The sequence below is a fragment of the Ranitomeya variabilis genome, chromosome 3 (assembly GCF_051348905.1).
Source record: "Ranitomeya variabilis isolate aRanVar5 chromosome 3, aRanVar5.hap1, whole genome shotgun sequence".
Taxonomy (NCBI): domain Eukaryota; kingdom Metazoa; phylum Chordata; class Amphibia; order Anura; family Dendrobatidae; genus Ranitomeya; species Ranitomeya variabilis.
Genome location: NC_135234.1, coordinates 768,510,121 through 768,534,374, shown reverse-complemented (window position 1 = coordinate 768,534,374; position 24,254 = coordinate 768,510,121). Strand labels below are relative to the sequence as shown.

The following is a 24,254-nucleotide window of genomic DNA, read 5'->3' as shown; positions in this document are numbered from 1 at the left end:
CGAGCAGATTTTGCTTCTAAGAAGTCGCTGACTTCTCTACCTTACCAAGCGGGTCATTTATTCGGGGAGAAACTAGACCAAATAATTTCTGACGCTACCGGAGGGAAGAGTAAATTTCTTCCCCAGCAAAAACCGGCCCGGCCTTTTAGGAATCAACAGCAGTTTCGATTCCGGTCCTTTCGTAACAACTCCGGTTGGTCCTCCTCTTCCCCGGGTTCGGGACGACGGGACAACAGAACATCCCAGGTCTCATACAGACCAAACCGTTCCTGGAAACCGAGACCGTCTGCCCCTAAGCCGTCCACATCCCTTAAACCTTCCACACAATGACTCGTTGGCGTGTCCGACGGACACAGACAGAGTAGGCGGACGCCTTCTTTCGTTCCGTCAGAATTGGCTCTCGGTCGTTCACGACCAGTGGGTCAGAGAGCTCGTGTCCTCCGGATACAAAATCGAGTTTTCTTCCATCCCCCCTCCGCGTTTCTTCCAGTCTTCTCCCCCCAAATCAAAGGCGTCACATCTCTTTCAGGCCATACAGGCGCTTCAAAGGGACGGGGTCATCGCTCCGGTCCCTCGAGACCAAAGGTTCAAGGGGTTTTACTCCAACCTTTTCATGGTCCCAAAGAAGGACGGGACTCTACGGCCCATACTGGACCTCAAACTGCTGAACAAGTTCGTACGGGTCCTACACTTCAGGATGGACTCGCTTCGTTCTGTTGTCGCGTCCCTGGAAAAAGGAGAGTTCCTTGCATCTATAGATATCAAGGATGCTTATCTACACATTCCAATTTTTCCTCCTCATCAGCAGTTCCTGTGCTTCGCAGTCCAAGGAGAACACTTCCAGTTTGTGGCCTTGCCCTTCGGACTTGCCACCGCCCCCAGAGTCTTCACAAAGGTCATGGCGGCTGTCATGGCCATTCTTCACGCTCGGGGAGTGGTAGTCCTACCCTATCTAGACGACCTATTAATCAAAGGTCCGTCCCAGTCCGCCTGCGAGGAGTCTGTCAGCATCACCGTGGATTCTCTTTCTCACCTGGGTTGGAAAATCAACTTCGAGAAATCATCTCCAGTGCCGGCTCAGCAAATCTGCTTCCTCGGCATGATTCTGGACTCTTCCCGCGGGTTGGTCATTCTCCCTCCAGAGAAGGTTTTATCCTTACAACAGGGAGCGCGCAAGCTCTCCCGCCCAGTCCCTCACTCCATTCGCTTCACTATGCGCATCCTGGGAAAAATGGTTGCGGCAATGGAAGCCGTTCCATCTCCGCCCTTTGCAACAGGCGCTCCTGTTAGCCTGGGACAGGAGCCCGAATTCCCTCGACCGTTGTTTTCGCCTGCCCCCGCCAGTCAGGCAGACCCTCAGGTGGTAGACGTTACAGTCCTCCCTGAACCAAGGGAAGTCCTTTCTTCCTGTGCTTTGGTTAGTGGTAACCACCGATGCCAGCCTCTTGGGTTGGGGCGCAGTTTTCAATCACCACACGGCACAGGGTCGTTGGTCCACAAGGGAGTCGTGTCTCCCAATCAATATCTTGGAAATTCGAGCAATCACTCTTGCCTTACGCAACTTTCACCACCTTCTCGCAGGCCATCCCATCAGAATACAATCCGACAACGCCACGGCTGTGGCGTACATCAACCGACAAGGGGGAACCCGCAGCAGGGCAGCCATGCTCGAAGTCTCCCACATCCTGCGCTGGGCCGAGACCAATCACTCGCTCATTTCGGCAATCCACATACCGGGCGTGGAGAATTGGGAAGCGGACTTCCTCAGTCGCCAAGGTCTTGCCTCGGGCGAGTGGTCCCTCCATCCGGAAGTCTTCCAGCAGATTTGCCTTCGCTGGGGGACGCGGGATGTGGATCTCATGGCCTCGAAGTTCAACAACCAGGTTCCCCAGTTCATTGCTCGTTCCCGCGATCCTTGCGCCGACGGGGCAGATGCCCTGGTCCTGTCGTGGCATCGGTTCCAGCTGCCATACATATTTCTGCCTCTTCCTCTGCTTCCGAGAGTCATCAAGAAGATCAGAGCAGAGGGGAGACCGGTGATTCTCGTCGCGCCCGACTGGTCGCGCCGAGCATGGTACGCGGAACTCGTCCAAATGGTCAACGACACCCCCTGGCGCCTTCCAGATCGCACGGACCACCTTTCACAGGGCCCGTTTTACCACCAGAACTCCGGGGCCCTGTCTTTGACGGCGTGGCCGTTTGAATCCTGGATTTTAGCCCAAGCCGGATTCTCTCCAGGGGTTTCTTCTACCATGATTCGCGCTATGAAACCCGTATCCATGCGCATTTATCATCGTACCTGGCGCATCTTCTTTTCATGGTGCCATACCCATGGACGTTCTCCCTTGGTCTTTTCCATTCCGTCCATTCTGGCGTTTCTCCAATCCGGTCTAGACTCAGGCCTTGCCCTAAGCTCGCTGTCCGCGTTGTCCGTCCTTTTCCAACGGAAGATCGCTTCCAAACTGTCCGTTAAGACGTTCATCCAAGGAGTCTCCCGAGTGGTTTCTCCCTATAGAATGCCTTTGGCGTCATGGGATCTTAACTTGGTTCTCGGAGTTCTTCAGGAGGCCCCTTTCGAACCATTGCAGGACATTTCTCTCACCCTCCTTTCATGGAAGGTGGTCTTTCTCGTGGCGATTACGTCAATCAGGAGGGTTTCTGAGTTGGCGGCTCTCTTGCCGCCCCCTTCTTGATTTTTCACTCAGACAAGGTAGTTCTGAGAAACTCTCCTTCCTTCCTACCGAAGGTCGTCTCCTTTCATGTAAATGAGGATATTGTCTTGCCGTCATTCTGTCCGGCACCAACCCATTGTATTGAGAAGGCTCTCCATACTCTGGATGTGGTTAGAGCCCTTCGGCGGTACATCTCTCGCACGGCTCCCTTCCGTAAGTCGGATGTCCTGTTCGTGCTTCAGGAAGGACACAGGAAAGGTCTACCTGCCTCGAAAGTCACTCTTGCCAAATGGATTCGTTCCACCATTCAGGAATCTTATCGCGTCAGGAACACCCCTGTCCCAGCAGGGATTACGGCGCATTTGACTCAGTCGGTCGGCGCTTCTTGGGCCATTCGGCACCAGGCGTCTGCACAATAGCTTTGTAAAGCTGCGACTTGGTCCAGTCTGCATACCTTCACGAAGCACTATCACATCCATACCCAGGCTTCGGCAGACGCTGCCCTCGGCAGGCGTATTCTGCAGACAGCGGTACCTCAGTAAGCCAGTGGTACATGGGGTTTTTTAGCAGTGCAATTGCTCCCCACCCAGGGACTGCTTTAGGACGTCCCATGGTCCTGTGTCCCCCAATGAGGCGTAGGAGAAAAGGAGATTTTTTTTTGTGTACTCACCGTAAAATCTTTTTCTCCGAGCCAATCATTGGGGGACACGGCACCCGCCCTGTTAGCCTTTTGGCTGGTTGTTGTTGGTATTTTGTTCCTTAGTTTTGGACATAGTTTACATGTCTTGGTTTTACTCCTACTGCTTTACTACCGAACTGAGTCGTTTCTGGCCAGTCAAGGGGTGTATACTGCAGCGGAGGAGTTAACTCTTTGTGTTTACTTAGTGTCCTCCTAGTGGCAAGCAGCATAACACCCATGGTCCTGTGTCCCCCAATGATTGGCTCGGAGAAAAAGATTTTACGGTGAGTACACAAAAAATCTCCTTTTTTGTGTGGCGAGCTGTAGTTTTTGTCAATGCCACTTTGAGGTACATACAATGGTTTCTTCACATATTGTATTTTTAGGAACCTTGGATCTACTAAAAATCAGCAGTTCTGCCATTATTTTCTTTTACTTTACAGCGTTAAAGGGCCACTGTCACCCCCCTCCAGCCGTTATAAACTAAAAGAGCCACCTTGTGCAGCATTAATGCTGCATTCTAACAAGGTGGCTCTTTTAGTTTTAGGTTCAAGTATACCCCAAATAAAGCGTTTTTATACTTAGCCACAATTCCTGTCTCTAGCCAGGTAGGCGGGTCCTCACTCCCCAGCTTGACCAGCTCCTCTGCCGTCACTCCAATCTTCCTGCGCTTTCGGCGCCACCCCCTCAGCACTGTTATCGGTTCAAAACCGGCGCCTGCCCAGTGTACTGCTGTGCTGCGCAGACGCAGTAAGCTCTGGCCGTCTGACGTTCCAGCCAGACTTGCACACTGCGCCTGCGCGGGCATTGCGGCCAGCCACCTTTGGAATCCCAGCCCCGCACTGTGTTATGCATTATTCACAGTGCGGGGCGGGGATTCCAAAGGTGGCTGGCCGCAATGCCCGCGCAGGCACAGTGTGCAAGCCTGGCTGGACCGTCAGACGGCCAGAGCTTACTGCGTCTGCGCAGCACAGCAGTACACTGGGCAGGCACCGGTTTTGAACCAATAACAGCGCTGAGGGGGTGGCGCCAAAAGCGCAGGAAGATTGGAGTGACAGCAGAGGAGCTGGTCAAGCTGGGGAGTGAGGACCCGCCTACCTGGCTAGAGACAGGAATTGTGGCTAAGTATAAAAACGCTTTATTTGGGGTATACTTGAACCTAAAACTAAAAGAGCCACCTTGTTAAAACGCAGCATTACTGCTGCACAAGGTGGCTCTTTTAGTTTATAACGGCTGGAGGGGGGTGACAGTGGCCCTTTAAATCATTTTTTTTTTTTTTTTTGATCTTATTTTATTTTTTTTAAATTCTGTATTTTTGACCTAGGAAAACGTGATCATATTAGAATTTTTTTTTTTTTTTTTTTAGAATATTTTTAATATTTTATATACAATTTTTTTTTTTTTTTTTTCTCCTAAAGAGCGTGAAATTGCGATTTGTTTGATCACTTACTCTGTACTGAATTTTTAATTTCACTGATCAACGCTGCTTTTTGTGCAGGTACAACAATAAAACCTACCGTATAGATGAGATCGCCTGGAACATGACTCCTGCGTCCACCTTCAAGAAGGCAGACGGAAGCGAGATCAGCTTTGTGGACTACTATAAGAACGTAAGACCTGCTGGAAATAATGAGAACTGGGAGCCTTGAGTGCGAAACCTCAGGAAACCTGTTTTGTTTTTCTTTTTTAATTTCGTTGTTAAATACAATTGAGAAAAAAATTCTGTAAAAAAAACAAACCTTGGATTGTCCACAACTCGTATTGCTGATTTATCCTTGGAGTTGGTGGACACCTGACACCAACAACGATTTGCTGTTTTCAGCTCCCGTAGCGACTGTGTACAAAGAAAGATTTTGGATACTTGCCGTAAAATCTGTTTCTCGGAACCTTCTTTTGGGGACACAGGAAACCATGAGTGTAAGCTGCTGACACTATGCAGAATCAAGCTTACTCCTCCCCAGCAGTATATAGCCACCAGCTGGGAGAGAACCAACCAGTATGGGAGAAAACTGTGGGAAAGGGGTTAAAGTAGATTACCCTAAATTGAACCTACAATGGCTCAAACAGGGAGCGGGTGTCGTGTCCCCCAATGAAGGCTCAGAGAAAAAGATTTTACGGAAGGTACCCAAAATCTTCTTTTCTCCATCGCTTCATTGGGGGACACCGTAAACCATAGGACATCATAAAGCAGTCCTTAGTGTGGGGAAGAGACAGGTACTCAAAAATGTAAGGTTGGTCCACTGCTGCAGGAGGGACGTCCCTAATCCAGATTTGTGAACGCTAAAGAATAGACGAGAACCGTGTAGCACTAGGAGAAGGTGTGGACTGAAGACGAGGAAGTGACCCAACAGCCCATGAAACTCCCACTGTTGTGATCCTAAGTGGAATAGGTCTTTACCTCACTCGGTTCCTGGCAAGATCCTGATTGAAAATAGACGATGGGAGGAAAAAAGTATGAAATGCCTAGAGAAGGAAGGGAGGTAACGGCTTTACAAGGAAGGAGTGCAACCAGGCTCAGGACCCTTTGCAACCAGACATATAATAATAATAATCTTTATTTTTATATAGCGCTAACATATTCCGCAGCGCTTTACAGTTTGCACACATCATCGCTGTCCCCGATGGGGCTCACAATCTAAATTCCCTATCAGTATGTCTTTGGAATGTGAGAGGAACCCGGAGGTACCCACGCAAACCCGGAGAGAACATACAAACTCCTTGCAGATGTTGTCCTTGGTGGAATTGAATCCAGAACCCCAGCGCTGCAAGGCTGCAGTGCTGTCCACTGACCCACCGTGCTGCCCTGGTGGGAAAACGGTGGACACCTTGCTATGATTTAGTTAAACACCCTGGTTGGAGAGACCCAGCGGCCTTATAGTCTGCTGCCTCTGTGTCCTGACGCAAACTAAGGGGCTGAGAAATCTGGAGGATGAAGAAGGGCCCATGAGATGAGCAGGACTGAGAAAAGGAACATTGAGTTCAGTTCAAAGAACACCAGATTGTCTTGTTCAGTGTTCCGCTCTGGATATAAGTCACGGCTCGTGCAGATAAGGTGGACCCTGAACTTCGAAGGGTTGGTCGAAGGGAAGATTCTTGGTCTTTAAAAGTGTCCCTGGGCTGTAAGCTCCTTGTATACAGCTCTGCTAGCTGAGTAAAAGTATCCATGGACACAGCCTACCACCGATAGGCAAAGGTATTGGCTCCTCCCGGTCAGATTTGCTTCGCCCAAGGGGGGAGAAACTAGGGTACGATCTGGGGACGGACCATCGTGTTCCTTGCAATGAAAGGCAAGAGTTGTTTCAATGTCAACTGAATTTGGTGAACACGCTGAAGAAGAGGGGAAGAGGCAGGGAGATGGACACCGAAGAGACAATATCACTAGAAGGACCGAAGACTCTTCGCCAAGGTCTTTCCATGGTAAAATTCCACACACAGGTGAAATAGGCGTGATAACATCTACAAGGGAGTAGTAACAACCGCTCGTCTGAAGGGAAGGCTCTGAAGAGAAGATCCTTCCCTGTCTCTGGAGATGGAAACTACTGGTCACGTTGTAAGCAGAAAAGAACCAGCTTAAGGACGGGCTCTCACGTCCTGATAGGCAAAGTTCTCTCGGCGAATGAGATTCATCAAGAGACACAGCCTTAATGAGGTCCTTGCCTAGTATGGTGGGCCCAGGCTGCGGCATCAGATGCTTCATCTTGAGGCATATGGAAACAGTCGGTCCGTCACAGTACGAGATAGGTGACGGCCCTGGAAGGATGGAAAAAGGCGAATACCTGAATGCAGGAATGTGAAACCAGTGATACAGTTGTGCTCAGAAGTTTGCACACCAGCAGAATTTTTTATTTTCTCTTCGCCACGACAGCACCCACTGAGAGAGGGGAATCCGCCCCTAGGAACAGGAAACCCTACGGAGAGATAAAAGGGGCGGTCCCCCTCGCTCCCACAGTTTGGTTTCCTGTTCCTATGGGAATCCATGGAGAAGAGGATGCCTAGCCTGGATGCCGCTTGCGCAGTTTACCTGTGAGGACGGCAAGGGCTCCAGAGCTGGATGCAGCGTCGGGGGTCCTCTTCTCAGCTTCCCCCCTCTGCTGGCAGACACCATGAGGCCAGAACTGCAGGGGTTCCTGGCTCATGGAAATCCACCCGGACAGTCTGCAGGACCAAGCGCCGGGGTGAAGTAAGCGCTGCGCTTTGGTGAGCGCTCATGCAGCGTGGAGCTCCACTATTTCCCCGGGAGTCCAGAAGTAAACTCCGGGGTGAGGGAGGAGGTGGTGCATACAGTATGGCCGCGACCCGGAAGTGATTAGCACTTCCGGGTTCAACCGGAAGAAGATGGCGGCCCCCATGTAAAAGGACGCCGGCACAAGCACCCGGTGTCCACAATGGATTCATCGCAGAACCCTGCGATGCTTTCTGTAGAAGACACCGCATCTACCCCACGTACACGGGGCAGCAGCAGTCGCTCTAAACAGAGCGGATCCTCCAGGAAAAAAGCCGGTTCTCCACCTAAATCTCCTCGTCAATCGGTACCGTAAAAGCTTCACTGGGGTGAGTGTGCATCTACCCTCATAGGCTGACTGGTGTTCCCTTTCCTTCTATGACCTAGGGAAAGAAAACTGAAAAAACGAAGCACAAACAGTGTGCGTTATGTCTCCAGCCCCTCCCGGATAGTTACAAAAAGAGACTTTGTAAATCATGTATTGCGTCTACCTTGCGGGAGGAAGCCTCAATTAAATCAGAGGACATCAGACTCATGATTAGACAAGAGTTACAAGCCTTACAGGGTTCTGATAAAGAACCGCGTGCCAAAAGTAAAAGAGGATATGAATCCCCTATATCTGACCCATCTTCGGATAGGGAGAAAGCGGACTCTGACCTGTCCCACGAATATGTCTCCTCAGATGAGGAACAGGATACGTGCTTTCCCACTGATAGTATTGACAACTTTGTCAGGTCCGCTTGTAATACCATGGGCATTGAGGATTCTAAAGTCCCTAAGACACAGCAGGATATTATGTTTGCCGGTCTATCAGAAAAGAAAAGGCCCTCTTTTCCGGTGATAGCAGCGATAAAATCTTTAGTCAAAAAAGAGTGGGAAAGCCAGGGCCAAAGAGGATTGCCTCCATCCTCAAAAAGACGGTATCCCTTCAATGATGAAGAGTTTTCGACATGGACAAAAGCGCCAAAAGTGGACGCTGCGGTAGCATCCACATCCAAAAAATCTTTGCTGCCTGTGGAGGATTCAGGCTCATTACAGGACCCGTTAGACCGTAAAGCCGACTCACTATTAAAAAGAGCCTGGGAGTCGTGTACGGGAGCCTTTAGGCCATCTATCTCTGCTACATGCACCGCTAGGTCCATGTTGGTCTGGCTGAGTGACTTAGAGGAAGGACTTAAAAGTGGTCTTTCTAGAGACAAACTGTTGTCCTCTATACCCTTAATTAGAGGGGCTACAGCTTTTCTGGCAGATTCATCTGCCGACTCTATACGTTTGGCGGCCAAATCGGCAGGTCTCACAAATGCGGCACGTAGAGCCCTATGGCTTAAGGGCTGGAAAGGCGATCCCCAGACGAAGTCCAAATTATGTGGCCTCCCATGTCAGGGTGAGTACCTGTTTGGTACCAAACTGGACGAAATCTTAACTAAAGCGGGAGAAAGAAAGAAGGGCTTCCCTAATAATAATTACCTTCCATTCTATAGGAAAGCGTTCCGGAAGCCCATATTTAGTAAAAGAAAAGATTTTAAAAACCAAGATCGCTGGACCCCTAGAGACACCAAACAAAGGGGTGCATTCTTTGGGAAGCGCCCTTTTAAAACTGAAGACAAGCCCCGTTAGAGCAGATCTACCTGTGGGAGGTAGATTATCCTCCTTCTCAAACCAATGGAGAAGAATAACATCGAACGTTTGGGCGAATAGTCTCGTCACCTCTGGCTTAAAGTTAAAATTTGCCCGAGTCCCTTCGGACTCATTTCTATTGACTTCTTTAAAGTCACAGTCCCAACAGGAGGCATTACAGCAAGAAGTAATGAATCTTCTATCCAAAGGAGTTTTGGTGGAGGTTCCATTTCTTCAGGAGGGGAAAGGGTTCTATTCCCCGCTATTTTTGATTACAAAACCTGATGGATCATTCAGAACCATCATAAATCTTAAAAAACTGAACACCTTCTTAGAAAATCAGATCTTTAAAATGGAATCTATTCGATCCACCGTAAAACTCCTGTTTCCCCATTGCTTTATGGCGGTTCTGGACTTGAAAGATGCGTATTACCATCTACCAATCTTTAAAGAACATCAGCAGTTTCTCCGCGTAGCGGTTGTATTGAATGGATGTATACGGCACTTTCAGTATACGGCAATGCCCTTCGGACTATCAATTGCTCCAAGGGTATTCACTAAACTAATGTCAGAGGTCATGTCTTATCTAAGATTAAAAGACACCCTCATAATCCCATACTTAGACGACCTTCTAGTAGTGGGAAGATCCCCCTCACAATGTCAGCAAAGATTATGTCATATGATTTCATCCTTGCAGAACTTAGGATGGTTAATAAATTGGGAAAAATCTAGGCTGATCCCGACAACTCGGCAGGTATTTTTGGGAATTATATTAGATTCCGTAAGTCAAAAATGTTTTCTCCCGGAATCTAAACAAATAACAGTTAGGAATAAAGTCCAGTCTATACTAGATAAACCTATAATCTCCCTCCGGGAAGGCATGTCCTTACTTGGCTCCTTCACGTCATGTATCCCAGCGGTTCCATGGGCCCAGTTCCACTCAAGGTGCTTACAGTATACAATTTTACATGAGGAGATAAAATTACAAGGGCGATTAGATGGTAAAATTTCCCTTTCTAATGACGTAATCCAATCCCTAACCTGGTGGCTACAACCAGATCATCTAGTTAGCGGGGTTCCCTGGGAGGTTAAACCCTCAAACATAATATTTACAGATGCCAGCCCTCATGGTTGGGGGGCACACTTGGGGGACCAGGTTGTCCAGGGGCTGTGGTCGGTTACGGAATTGGACGACTCGTCTAATCAAAAAGAACTAAAAGCCATCTATCATGCCCTATGTGAATTCCTCCCACAGTTGCACGGAACACATACCAGGGTACTCTCAGACAACATGACATCAGTGGCTTACGTCAACCATCAAGGCGGAACGAGATCAGGCACTCTCATGTCTATAACCGAAAACATCTTGACTATAGCCGAAAATCATCTTCTGTCCTTATCAGCACTACATGTCCGAGGGATAGACAATGCAAAAGCAGACTTCCTCAGTCATACCCTCCATCAGGGGGAGTGGGTGTTAAATCATTGGATATTCAAAATGATAACTGTAAAATGGGGAATACCCGACATAGATCTCTTTGCTACAAGAGACAACAGGCAAGTAAAAACATTCGCCTCAATGTTCCGAACCGACAACCCCGATGTCCTCGACGCACTCCAGATTCCGTGGACGTTTCGGAAAGCATATGCCTTTCCCCCGATGATTCTTCTTCCAACAGTAATCAGGAAGATAAGCGAGGACAGAGCGAATATAATCTTAATTGCCCCGTTCTGGCCAAAGAGACCATGGTTTTCCCTGCTCAGAGCCATGTCCATCTCGGATCCATGGATTCTCCCAGAGAATCAAGATCTGCTTTTCCAGGGGCCCTTCAACCACCCTCATGTGAAGGGTCTACGGTTGACAGCCTGGGATTTGAGAGGCAGCTGTTAAAACTAAGGGGCTTCTCTGATAAAGTAATTGATACCCTATTGCTGAGTAGGAAAAGATCCACTACATCGATCTATGTAAAAGTATGGAAAAAATTTTTAAGCCTCTATCCCTCAGCCCTGTCAAAGGAAATTCCAGTCTCTTATTCTTGAATTTCTCCAAAGAGGACGTGATTTAGGCCTTTCAGTTAACACCTTAAGAGTGCAAGTTTCTGCGCTAGGGGCTTTGTATAGTCACAACGTTGCGGGAGATAGGTGGGTATCCAGATTCATTTCAGCCTGCCAGAGAACGGAACCAGTCCATATTCCCCACTCACCTCCTTGGGATGTTAATCTGGTCCTTGAAGCCTTAACAGATCACCCATTTGAGCCTCTACATTCTGCTCACATTAAACATGTCTCCCTCAAAACTGCTCTTCTTGTCGCCTTAGTATCGGCAAGAAGGGTCAGTGACATACAAGCACTATCAGTAGATCCTCCATTTATGTCAATATTGCCAGATAGGATTGTCCTAAAGACGGACCCTTCCTACTTGCCTAAAATGTGTACTAAATTCCATAGATCTCAAGAAATTCTGCTTCCTACCTTCTATAATAACCCTACAAATCAGGAAGAAGAGAAGTACCATACTTTAGATGTGAGAAGGGCTGTGATAACCTATCTAGACAGGACTAGTCCCTGGAGGAAGAGCAGGGCTCTTTGTTTCCTTCCAGGGTCAAAGGAAAGGAGCTGGTGTTACGAAAGGCACATTATCCCGATGGATTCGGGAGGCGATATACCTGGCCTATTCGTCTAAAGGGGAAGATCCACCTGAGACTGTAAAGGCACACTCCACCCGGGCGGTAGCATCATCTTGGGCTGAACGAGCAGAGGTTCCAATAGAACTCATATGTAAGGCCGCAACCTGGTCGTCTCCTACTACCTTCTATAGTCACTATAGACTAGATTTATCTGCCTCCACTGACCTGTGTTTCGGTAGATCAGTTCTTAACACGATAATCCCCCCCAAATAACTATCTCTGAAAGTCTCTCAGTGGGTGCTGTCGTGGCGAAGAGAAAACACCGGATTACGTACCGGTAATGCTCTTTTATAGAGCCACGACAGCACCCCTTCACTTCCCTCCCTTATATATTAGTTTGCATATGAGCACGGATAAGGGTGATTGGTTCTTGTAAATATTAGTAGTTAAGATAAAATGATAATATAGAATTGCCTACTAATACTGGTGGGCGGTTCATCGCAATCTCTGTAACCCAAACTGTGGGAGCGAGGGGGACTGCCCCTTTTATCTCTCCGTAGGGTTTCCTGTTCCTGGGGGCGGATCCCCTCTCTCAGTGGGTGCTGTCGTGGCTCTATAAAAGAGCATTACCGGTACGTAATCCGGTGTTTCTTGGCCTTTTTTCAGAGAATATGAATGATGACACCAAAACTTTTCCTCCACTCATGGTCAGTGGTTGGGTGAAGCCATTTACTGTGAGACTGTGGTTTCTCTTTTTAAATCATGATGACAACACAAAACATCCAAATGACCCTGACCAAAAGTTCACATACCCCATTTCTTATTACTGTGTGTTGCCCCCTCTAACATCAATGATAGCTTGAAGTCTTTTGTGGTAGTTGTGGATGAGGTTCTTTATTTTCTCAGATGGTAAAGCTGCCCACTCTTATTGGCAAAAAGCCTCCAGTTCCTGTAAATGGATGATGATGGAGCAGAGGGGATCCAGACGTGGAGCTGGATTGTGCTCGCTTCCTGGGCCTATGTGAGGTCTGTCATGACTGCATGCTTCTGAAACTTGTAGGGAAATGATCAGAGCTGCAGGGACGGAGGATTAATCAGTCAGATGTGTGGAGACCTCTGCCAACGACTAAGATACCTTGGTCAGGTCTCTACTACGAGAGATCGGGAGGAAACCTACTTGGAGGAGGGGGGTACGCTGTTATCCCTGGCGGTGGGGGGTTCCTGAGAGACTTTCATGTTTGGGTTCCTGCAGTCAATGCAAGGACCAATTCCATAAAGACACTAATAGTCTTAGTGTGAGGGGAGACATAAACTTAACCCATAAACTCCCTGGGGAGACATGTCCTGTAGTCTCTATGGTATGGGAATGATATGTCCATAAACTCTACGGTGTTGGAAACAGATGTTCTGTGGCCATTGTCGTGAGCCCGCACTGGAGAGACAGTAAAAACTTCCGTGATTAGCTGGGAAAAAAAAAAAAAAAGAAACGAGGAAGTTTCCGCCACTCTGGCTAACTTGCGTGGCCTAATCGGAGAATGGAACTAGGCTGAAGCTGGGGCCTAAATGTGGAAATTGCTTTGTCGGACAAAAATAAACGGGTGTCTATCTTGAAAAAAAAAAGAAGAAAAAAAAGGCCAAGAAGGGACGGGAATAAACTGGGGCGCTATCCAGCAGTAGGGCGCCTGTGCCACATCTTTTATCAACATTTTCCTTTTGGTCCTGTGGAGCCCTCGCCGCCATGAAGTGACTGGAAGGGAGAGGTAACTGGTTCCAGATGTGGTCCCGACTCCTACTTCATTGTTTTGAAGACTGCATCAGGAATTCCTGGGTGAGGGGGTCGCTGGAATGGGTACGTCTTCCCTCCCACACAGTCATGGTCCCAGAAGGTGCCAACCATGGATGATGGGAGGGAGGCTAGGGGGGGACACTGGGGCCGAAAGGCAGGACACTCCACCACGAGCCGCCCCGAGACACTTGTGAAGTGTTAGGGGGAATAGGGTCTCGCCTCTCAGACTAGAGAGGGGACGATGTGGATGCCGCCACACTGTTCTATCTGTCCCCTAGTTGGGAAACTGTGAGAATTTACACACTGTTACAAGGTGTATCTGAAAGAAAAAGGGAAACTGTTAGTAAAACAAAAGATGGTAGAGACTGGTCTGAACATGGACCCGTGTCTGACTTCCTTGGACACTAACCAAAACTGGTTAGTTCTCTGGGTGGGTGTAGCCTGATGGGGAGGAGTTGGCCTTTTTTTCTGCCTAGTGTCAGCCACCCAGTGGCAGCAGCATACAGCCATGCTTTCCTGTGTCTCCCAATAAAGGAGTCACGACCCAACATTTTATCTTAATTAACCAGACCTTTATTTCTCCTTCACCTCATTGGGGGACACAGACCGTGGGTGTTATGCTGCTGCCACTAGGAGGACACTAAGTTGAAACAGAGTTCTCTCCTCCCCTGCAGTATACACCCTCCTGCTGGCTCCCAGAGAACCAGTTCTTGCTTAGTGTCTGTAGGAGGCACTTGGGTCTGGTTCAAACCCCAACGTTCTTATTTAATTTTTACTTTTCTGTAAACTTTTATTTTTTAATTAACGGAGTGAAGGGGGTGACTGTTCCTTTCAAGGCTCCGATCTCCCCCGAATCAACAGGCGAGAACGCGGAGAGTTCCTCCCCGTACCTTCTCCTGCGACGTGGGGTGCCTGAGCTCACTTCAGGGGCGACGGTTCCTTCACGGTCCCGATCTCCCCACACCAGCAAAAGGCTAGCACATAGTGTCGCCTCTATGTATCCTCTCCTGGAGCCAGGCCTAATGCCGGACATTCTGCCCTGTTCCATGGACAACAGAGGGCCCACTATGGCATCCGTGCAGCCCCCTCTGCATCACCACTGACTGAAAGCGGATGGTGGAAGGAGGCAGAAAGTCCCTCTCCACCCCCCTGACTATGGGGGTGGGGGGGGAGAATCCAAAGACCAGCCACAATGCAACAGATCTGCACCAGCTCTGCTACATCACCTCAAAATGTGAGAATGACTGCGGCTGGCACCATCTGGTCGCATAGACGGGGTCCTGGTCCCTGGGGGAGCGGTGTCACGGCGTCCAGCGGAGTTTTACACCGCTTTATTCATCTATCTGTTTGCGCTGTGGGCGGCGTTCATTTCTGGCAGGCTTCACAAATTTAGTCCCCAGCTTCTAGCCGGCCCAGGCCGTGTTTTTCATGGCTCCGCCCACCGCAGCCGGCGCTACCTACACTTCTGACGCTTCTCGTCCTAAACGAGAGGCGCCCCTCCTGCTCTTGGTGGCCATCTTTCTACACCTCAGGAACGGAGCCGGCCTCCTGACAGCGGTGACAGTAACAGCATCGCTGACAGAAGCGCTGCGAGCCGTGAGGACACCGACACCTTCTCTGGGGACACAAGAGCAGGACCTGGGTAAGCTGAATCCTCCGGAACTGACAGCTTAACACCTGAGGTAACGCGCTGGTCGCAAAAATGTAGTCCCCGGCTTCGTCCGAGGTGTAAGTCCCTCTCTACCTCCCTATTAAAAGGATGGCGGATTGAGGGTGACCCCTTTCTCCCTGTACCATGGTCCTAGACCAGCAGTGGCACTGGACAGGCGGTCTGCGGCGACGCTGGCAGGGGGGCTTACTCTGGCAGCGAGGACGCATTTCTGGGGCCAACTCACAGGGGCGACAGTTTAAAACGACTCTGCATGCAGTTTCCTTAAAGGCGCCATGACGTCACGGTCCAAGCTCCCAAAGGGTCCAGTAAGACTATTAGTTTTATCCAACTTGCAAAACCTCAAATGCGTTCAGGAGCCCTCCATCGCCCCAATGCCAGTGTACCTAGTTCCCCTGAGGGGCTTCGTCAATGAAGCAATCCGTGGCTTGTCTGGCCAAAAGAGATTTAATTCCTCTGTGGATCGGAGCGTTTAGCAGGTCTGATATAACTGGATCCTCTCCTACACTGGAGTCATAGGCTAGCAGGGGCCCCAAGCATTCTAGAACCGTACAAGCGTCTAGAAATTGGATCCGTGGTACAGTTACCCAAGCAATCTCGGGCCTTGGCGTCCGTGAGCTCTGTTTCTCGCTCTCCCTCACCAGTGATTTGCAGAACGAGACTAAGTTTGAATTGTTTCCCGGATCTGCACTCACCAGAGTTCCAGAAAATGAGGGACTCTCTTATTGAGCCCATCAATCAGACTCTAAAGGTTGACGAGGATTGCGGCTCTGTCCCAGAACACACAGTGCCCTTCAAGAGGACTAATCGCTCTCATAACAGCGTTTACCATTCACCCGGAGGTCTGGGTTATACTTAACCAGCGCTGAGAGCAACCTGTTAAACGTCTGAAGGGTCAGCACCCTCTTGAGGCGTGGTACGCCCCTGTTTTGATCTGTGGAAAGATTGAGCTGAATCTCCTGCGGTGAACCCACCAGTATTCGTTTCGGTGTTCAGAATCCTATCCTGGCCGGATGGATCATCACCCACAGACTGTCAGAGACTGACTCGCTCCGTCTTTGAGACCTCTGGTTCAGCACTATCCATCGTATGCCGCGGCAGGGGTAGCTAAAGCCATGGTATCCTGGTCGCCTTTTTGGAGGCGGCTAGCTGCGCTGCACTATCCGCGGCGGATGCCATCACGTTCAGAAGGTGTTTCTTTTTTTTTATGGCTCATTGAATAGATAACGGACTCTGTGTGCAAAAAAAAAAAAAAAAATCCTTTTTCGGACACCATAGATTTACGAGGGGCTCAAGGTGTTCTACTCTAATCTGTTTGACGTTCGCTCAGTACTTTGGCTGTATGGGGTCCTCGGATCAAAATCCCACCTTAGTTTATCAGACCTGCAGCACCATTGGGCAACAGCCCTGGGTAAGTGCTCTAACCCTGAGGCACGGTTGTTTATTCCTGCAAAGGATTCATGAGATTAACAGGTCATGGGGTATTCTGTCTTGCAGCCTCATTTTACTGAGGCTGGAATCTAGACTACACTATACTTCCCCCCTCCCCCAGTGTGGTCTTTGTCGCTGACGCAGACCATGGCATCACTGACCACAGCGATACAATCCCTTCATTATCCTTCCTCTATCAGTCAGGGTCTTCACCAGCCTGACTGGGATAATTCATCCATCTCTAATGCAGCACGTTGTTTCAGTGGTTAGTACTACAGTCTTGCAATCTGAAGTCTTGGCATCAGATCCTACCAAAGGATCATGGTCACTCGTCGATAAGAGGGACGCGTCTAACATCCATCGACAACGGGATGTTTTTTCCTACATGTTCGAATTTCCCCTCTCTAAACAATCCTGTGCTTCGCCATTCCCAAACAGCATTTTCAGTTCACATCGTGCTCTCGAGAGTGCAAGATGGACATGACAGCCGTCATGACCTTCGAGGCATGATCTTTCTGCCCTACTCAGACGACCTTCTCATCAGGGGTCTTTGCATCTCTGGCGATACTCTTCCTCCCCTGAGCTCGTGGATAAATGTATACAGGCTCCCCTCGTTCCAGCCCAGTGGATATCCTTTTAAGGAATGACCCTGGATGCCTCCGAGGGTTAGTGATTCCCCCTCAACACAAAGTCAGAGCCTTTTCTAACACAGAGCCCACGCACTTAACTACTCACTCCATCATTCTATCTGGTTTGCTGTGACGCCACTGGGGCAAAATGGTGACAGCAATGGAAATGGTCTTTTTCGTTCAGCTGACTCTCCGTCCCCTGCAGCATGAACCTGTTTTCTTCCTTGATCACCGATGCTGCATGCTCCGGCGGATCAGGCAGCCTCTCGGGTGATGGACATTGAGGCCTTCTCTCTTCCAGAGGAAATATTTTCTCCCGGTTTAATGGCTAGTGGTGTCTACCGATGTCAGTCTCCTTGACTGGGGAGTAGTCTTAGGCACCTCATGGCTCAGGGGCGCTGATCAACTCGGGAGTCGAGCCTTCCGATTAATGTCTGGGAAATCCTAGCAATCAGGATAGCCCTGCAACAGTTCCAATATCTCCTGCCGAGTCACCCCATCCGAATTCTATCCGATAAAGCCACAGCTGTTGCATGTATCAGTCATTAAAGGGGTTACCCACAGCAGGGTGGCCATGCATGAGGTAGCCCATATTGCCCAATGGGCAGATAGGAACCGCTCAGTAATTTCAGCAGTCCATATCCCAGGCGGCAGTTTTTTCGTAGCTTTCAAGGTCTCGCCTTGGGACAATGGAAGGCCTTTCGACAGAAATGTATTCATTTAAGGACTCCGGGCGTGGATCGGATGGCTTCAAGATTGCGCGCCAAGGTATTCCACTTCAGAGCTCGGTCTTGGGATCTATAGACCATCAAGGAGCATACACGAGTCTCTCCGCGGCTTCATCTTCAGCACGTGCTTTTTTTTCCCGCTTTAATTTACTTCCGAGAGTCTTAAGGATTACTGGAATCCCCTCTGCTCAGGTCTACCTGATCGCCCAGGTTAGGACACACTTGGCGTGATATGCAGATTGAGTGCAGATAGTCGTCGATGTCCTATGGCGACGGCCGGATCATCTAAATCTGCTCTGCCAGCGGCCGTTTTTTGTCAGGACGTCCTCATGTCTTCTCTGTTCCCTCCAATTTGGGAAATTCTCCAGACTGGTCTGGAATCAGATTTGGCGCTCAGCTTTTTTTTTTTCTCTCTCTTTCCCTCCCTCTCTCAAAGGCCAGATCTTGTCCTTATCTGTTTTATTCCAGCGCAGAATTACTTCCAATCTGTAAGGCTAGTTTCACATTTGCGTTTAAAAACGCAAACGCAGGTGGTGAAAAAAACGCATGTAAACGCGTGCAAATGCTGCGTTTTTTAGACGCATGCGTTTTCTCATGCGGTAAAAAAAACCGCGGCGTTTTGACGCGTTTACATGCGTTTTTTCCTGCGTTTGCGTTTTTGAAACGCATACTGAGAAGTGTGACAGCGGCCTCCCGGGATCGGGTCGGCGATCTTCACTCCAAAGTCGGGTTTCGTGTGTGTGTGTGTGTATATATATATATATATATATATATATATATATATATATATATATATATATATATATATATATATATATATATATATATATATATATATATATATATATATATATATATATATATATATATATATATATAATATTTTACTTCAGCGCGATATAGCAGAAAAGCTATAATCATCTGTGCCTTTACAGCCTTTTACTAGGCACTGCTCCTAATAGCCCGATTCCTACTCCACACTGATGAGGGGCAAACACCCCGAAACAGCTGTCTGTGGATGGATACCATGCTTGGCATAGGTGGTTTTCCTGTATTGGATGTTTTCCTTTATTGGATGCTGCCCTTCCCGTGGTTGTTCCTTCCCGGGGAAAGGTCTGGCTATTCACTGCTTGCGTTGATAAACACGTGATGGTGTCTCCGCAGCTATCCTACATGCATCCCATGGTCTGTGTCCCCCAATGAGGCGTAGGGGAAATAGGGATTTTTGTGTACTAACCGTAAAATCTTTCTCCGAGCCAATCATTGGGGGACACAGCACCCACCCTGTTAATCTTTTGGATTGCGCTTGGTTTTTCTTTAATCTGATATGAAGTTTATGACCTCCTACTGCTTTTGCACCGAACTGGTTCTCTGGGAGCCAGCAGGAGGGTGTGTATTGCAGAGGAGGAGCTAACTTTTTGTTTCAACTTGGTGTCCTCCTAGTGGCAGCAGCATAACACCCATGGTCTGTGTACCCCAATGATTGGCTCGGAGAAAAGGATTTTACGGTGAGTACACAAAAATCCCTATTTTCAGTTAGCCAGGAGTCACTGACTGTTATCTACATGTTGACTTTTGAATTTTTCTTTCTGGTTCGTCAATAAAACAGACTTTTGGTAACATTATCCTGTAATACTGACTTGTAAGTTGAAACTTGATGTAACGTATTGTGCTGTTATCCTGGGCAACTATAGGCGCATAATAATTGAACAATAATGTTTGCTGAAATGTTGATTACACATTGTCCAGGCCAGCTGGCTTGTTGACTTGCAAAACAGGAGGAAAAACTGTGCAAATAGATGAAATAATTAAACAATGCGAGTTGACCATGTCACCATTCTTCCCCTTTACCTCTGGATGTTTGAAGGACAGTTGTTAACTATAAAGAGGACATAAGCGCCTCTATAAGATATATCTTCGTAAACAGATATACATCCAGACAGCCAAGAGATCCGAAGAACCAGAAACTCTCTACAGGACAGCAGCCAGGACATCATGGCTCCATCACGAGGGACACAGATTTGACATTCTTCTGGATGTCAGCTTAGAGGACCCCGGCCCCCGCTGAAAGAATGCAGATCTGCTCCATTCACTATCGCTGAACCATGGATACGTTTGGGTTAGTCAGGATTTGGACCCACCGGTCACCTGAGCTCCATGGATACGTTTATGAAAGCAAGTAATGGGACCCACCAGTCACCTGGCTCAATGGAGATTTTCGGAGAAGCCAGGTTGTGACCCTCTGGTCAACTGGCCTTCTGCCTCAATGGACTGTCATCTTCCTAAGCTTGTCAATACCTCCTTTCTGTGCGTGCCACAGGTGGGGGTAGTCTGTCCTGGAAGCTGGAAGTCCCAGCTGCTTTAATCTTGATCCCGGTGAATCGGCAGAAAGGTGAGACTCTGTAATTTGCACCATCTTGGGTATTCATGTGTTTTGGCTAGTGGATCAGGGCACCTGCTGACCTCCCATCCCCACCCCTCCTCCCCGTTTCTCCACAGAAGGCTCAGAGAAAAATATTTTACGGTAAGCACCCAAAATCATCTTCTCTTCGATTCGGCTCAAATATCCCCACTACATCTTGCATGGAGCTGTGCTGTCCTGGCTGGGTGCACAGTTGCAATAGGAGCTGAAAATGAAGCGATAGAGCGAGTTTTTAAACTTCTTTTTTTTAAAAGAATTTTGCTTATGGGTGATCTTTTATTATTTGCTGGTGACTTGGACAAAGCTCTGATAACTGAGTCGTCCTGCTGTTTATTTTGCATCGCCCTCAGCAATACAATGAACAAGTGGAGGACATGAGCCAGCCGCTAATCGTGAACATCCCCCGGAGGCCCAAGCCGGGAGCCGAAAACGGAGCCATCGTACTGGTGCCAGAGTTATGTAACCTAACAGGTGAGCGCAGTCCCTGGCAGGTTACTAGCAGAGCTTGCTGACTACGCCACAGTTACCTCTGTGATTGTAAATGGTGGCTAAATAGCTATAAGGCTGGATCTGTGTCCAACATTGGTCCAAGTGCTGACTGCTCTGTCCGTACTGGCTGCGGACCTCCGGTCTTGGCCTCAGCTGACCGTAGACATATATAAGGTCTGGATATCGCAGGGTGTTCACCGACCAATAATGTCATAGGTGTGAGAACAGCCTAAAGTAAAGCTCAAGAAGGTGGTGGGAACGGTCGCAAATGCAATATTAATGCCTTCCCACAAATGGATGTCCTGGGAAGGGTCTTCACATGAGGAGGGGAATGAGGAGCTGTGCTAGATCATATAGCCAGCACCTGTCTCTGACAGTCGTGGCCGTCCTGTTTGAGTTCCTGTTGCTGCTGTTAACCATTTAAATGCCGCTGTCAATCTCCGATAGCAGCATTAAACGGTGCGCATGCTCGTCCTCGATCCCTGTAGCTTCCTGCCGTGGAATTATCACAATATGCTGCAGTACTGTGGTGTAGCACAAATGATTGGAGGTTGAAGTCCCCGAATAAACTTCAAAATAACGTAGAAAATTAAAGGAAGACGTTTTTATACATACATTAAATATTTAAAAAAAGAAGAAAAAAAATTCTTATTCCCCCCCCCCCCCCCGCACATTTTACCCTGTTTAAGAAAAACAAACCCTGATTTGGTCTGCCCTGTCCGCTGTATGGCTGGTATCTTGCAGATCGCTAGGGATCCCCTCCTGAAATGCGCCGGTCCCAGTAATGCCCCCCATGGCTCCTCACCAGGAGGCAGCTGCTTGTATTCTCATCTCTTGCCACTTCATCTTTATAACACAGGTCTGACCGACAGAATGAGAAACGACTTCAACGTCATGAAAGACCTGGCCGTTCACACTCGCTTACCACCAGACCAGAGGGAGCGGCAGGTTGGGAAGTTCCTGAATTACATACACAAGTAAGTAGCCACAGTGGCTGGTAAGGGCCGTCTGCCTCTGACCTGGGCCTTTTATTGGGCAAGGTGAGTTTGGTTAGAAGCCATGTCTTGGGTTTGCTGTAGTTTCAAAATTGGTTCCCCATCGAGGCTGTGAGTGACTCAGTACGGAGGCTCCTGATAGCGGCCTCAGCTCTCAGTATGATTGGCACATGACTGAACAGCTCATATAAGCTGGAATTTCTGAGATGTTGACCCTTCAGCCTGATTACAGCAGTAGATCGGAGACATTCCTCTATTGCTTTGCTCGCTACTTGACTACAAACACGAGGGATACCTTGCGTAATGAGAGAAAAATAAGACCGCATAACAAGAGATGTGTGACCACAGTTTGATGCTTACGTAACCCAATACATGTTTCGCCGTTGCTTCCTCCGGGGAACCACACCTCCAGAAGAAGAAACGGCGAAACACATTCTGAGATGGTAAAGCCATATACTGGGGAAAGGCAGCTCTTGTGGTCCCTAAAGCTGCTGGATAGTCTCATCTGGATCCAATAGACGTAATGGCCACTTCTCCATTCCTGACGGTGGGGTCCTGTTCTAAAGATAGATACAGTGCCAATAGAGCACCAGCACTTAAGACATTGGGCTCCTTCCTTTCCCCACCCAGTAGTGATGAGTCCGGGGATTATTTTTCTCCTGTCTTTAGGGACGAGAGCGTTCAGAAAGAGCTACGTGACTGGGGGCTGAATTTCGATACCGAACTCCTACAGTTCGAAGGGAGAATCGCACCTCCGGAAAAAATCCTGCAAAGAGACAGATCTGTGAGTATTTAGGTAGAGTGAACGCACCACAACACATTCCCATTCCCTCTCCACTACTTACTTATTTATTTATTTATATTTTTTTTATATTATTTTCATCTTCATCGCCATAGGAGGGCTTGTATTTTGCAGGATGAGATGTAGTTTTGTAGGATAAAAATTAAATTGCACTGAACGTGACTACAAGGAAAAAGGGTATAATTTCTACAGTGTCCGCAGTGTTATACAATGGCCTGGAAACAATTCTGCAGGGAAAATATAACACTTTTTTTTTTTTTAGACTTTTTCACCTTTTCTATTTTATGTTTTACATTGATCCGAGTGATGACTTGATTTTTTTTTTTCCCCAATTAGCTGTGATATAAAATGCACGTTACATTTCAGGAGGCGTTTGTATAAAAAAATTTTGAGTAGGTTTTTTTTTGTTTTTTTGTTTGGATAATATTCCAGGACCCAATAGTGCTTTGTGGGGTCTTCTTGAGCTGCAGCCTGGATTCTTTCCTTCTTTTGACTCATGTTTCACCTTTTTCAGAGGCTGTTTGGGAGTCCGACACAGACTGCCCTTGGCCAAGCCTTCCCCACCAGCTTTCTTGTCTCTAAGCCAGGTTGACACTTGGTTGCCCACTACTTTGCACAGACCTGTTGTGTAACTCAGGCTGCTGAGAATCTGGGTGACGACCTCCGGAGATCCTGCACTGAGGTGTAATTTTGTGATTTCGGATTATTTGCAGGCAGAATATAATCCACAGTTTGCTGACTGGTCGCGAGAGTTGAGGGGTGCCGTCCTGATCAGCCCCCGAGATCTGAATAATTGGCTGCTCTTTTACACCCGGAGAAATTACGACGCGGCGAACGCTCTCCTGCAGAACTTGTTCAAGATCACACAGCAAATGCGCATCAAGATGAACCAGGCGGTGCTGTGAGGCTCGGGGGGGGGCTCAGCCGAGGGGCTCGCACAGTGTGGGTCTTACACCATACGTTTTCTTTTTATCTTTTCTAAAGGGTTGAAGTCGAGGACACTGTGGGAGGATATTTACAGGCCTTCCAGCAGAACATTACAGACCACACCGAGATGGTGGGTAGATATTGGACTGGGTGGAGACGTGACCAGCAAGAATGTCCGAAATGTCCCTATGATCTGTCTCTGCACTCCAGGTCGTCTGTATCCTGTCCAGCATTAATAAGATGAAGTACGACGCCATCAAGAAGCACCTGTGCGTGGACTTCCCCATCCCCAGCCAGTGCGTCGTCGCCAGGACCTTGAGCAAACCCCAGACTGTCCTCTCCGTCTGCACCAAAATCGCCTTACAGATGAACTGCAAGTTAGGAGGAGAGCTGTGGACAGTGGAGATGCCGGTACGTGTGTCCTTACACCTATACATGGTCTCCTCTCCCCCCATGTGGCGAGGAGCAGGGAACCTTGACCCCTCTATGTGGCAGTACCAATAATGCATGCACAGTAAAATCCAGTTGTCACGGATCTCTTCTCCGTGGTGTTGTTGAG

The 24,254-nt window shown here is 48.4% G+C and overlaps 1 protein-coding gene across 1 annotated transcript in view; it reads left to right on the top strand.

The window, feature by feature from the left end:
- The window catches only part of LOC143817819 (piwi-like protein 1), a gene marked incomplete at its 5' end in the record, with an annotated part of 92,700 nt that overhangs the window by 31,022 nt on the left and 37,424 nt on the right, over nucleotides 1–24,254 (top strand). Inside the window, 7 exons of the mRNA XM_077299284.1 lie at nucleotides 4,850–4,961; nucleotides 20,833–20,953; nucleotides 21,831–21,948; nucleotides 22,636–22,750; nucleotides 23,482–23,669; nucleotides 23,753–23,825; nucleotides 23,906–24,106. Of these exons, the coding sequence (XP_077155399.1) occupies nucleotides 4,850–4,961; nucleotides 20,833–20,953; nucleotides 21,831–21,948; nucleotides 22,636–22,750; nucleotides 23,482–23,669; nucleotides 23,753–23,825; nucleotides 23,906–24,106 (928 nt within the window). The remainder of the gene's footprint in view (nucleotides 1–4,849; nucleotides 4,962–20,832; nucleotides 20,954–21,830; nucleotides 21,949–22,635; nucleotides 22,751–23,481; nucleotides 23,670–23,752; nucleotides 23,826–23,905; nucleotides 24,107–24,254) is intronic.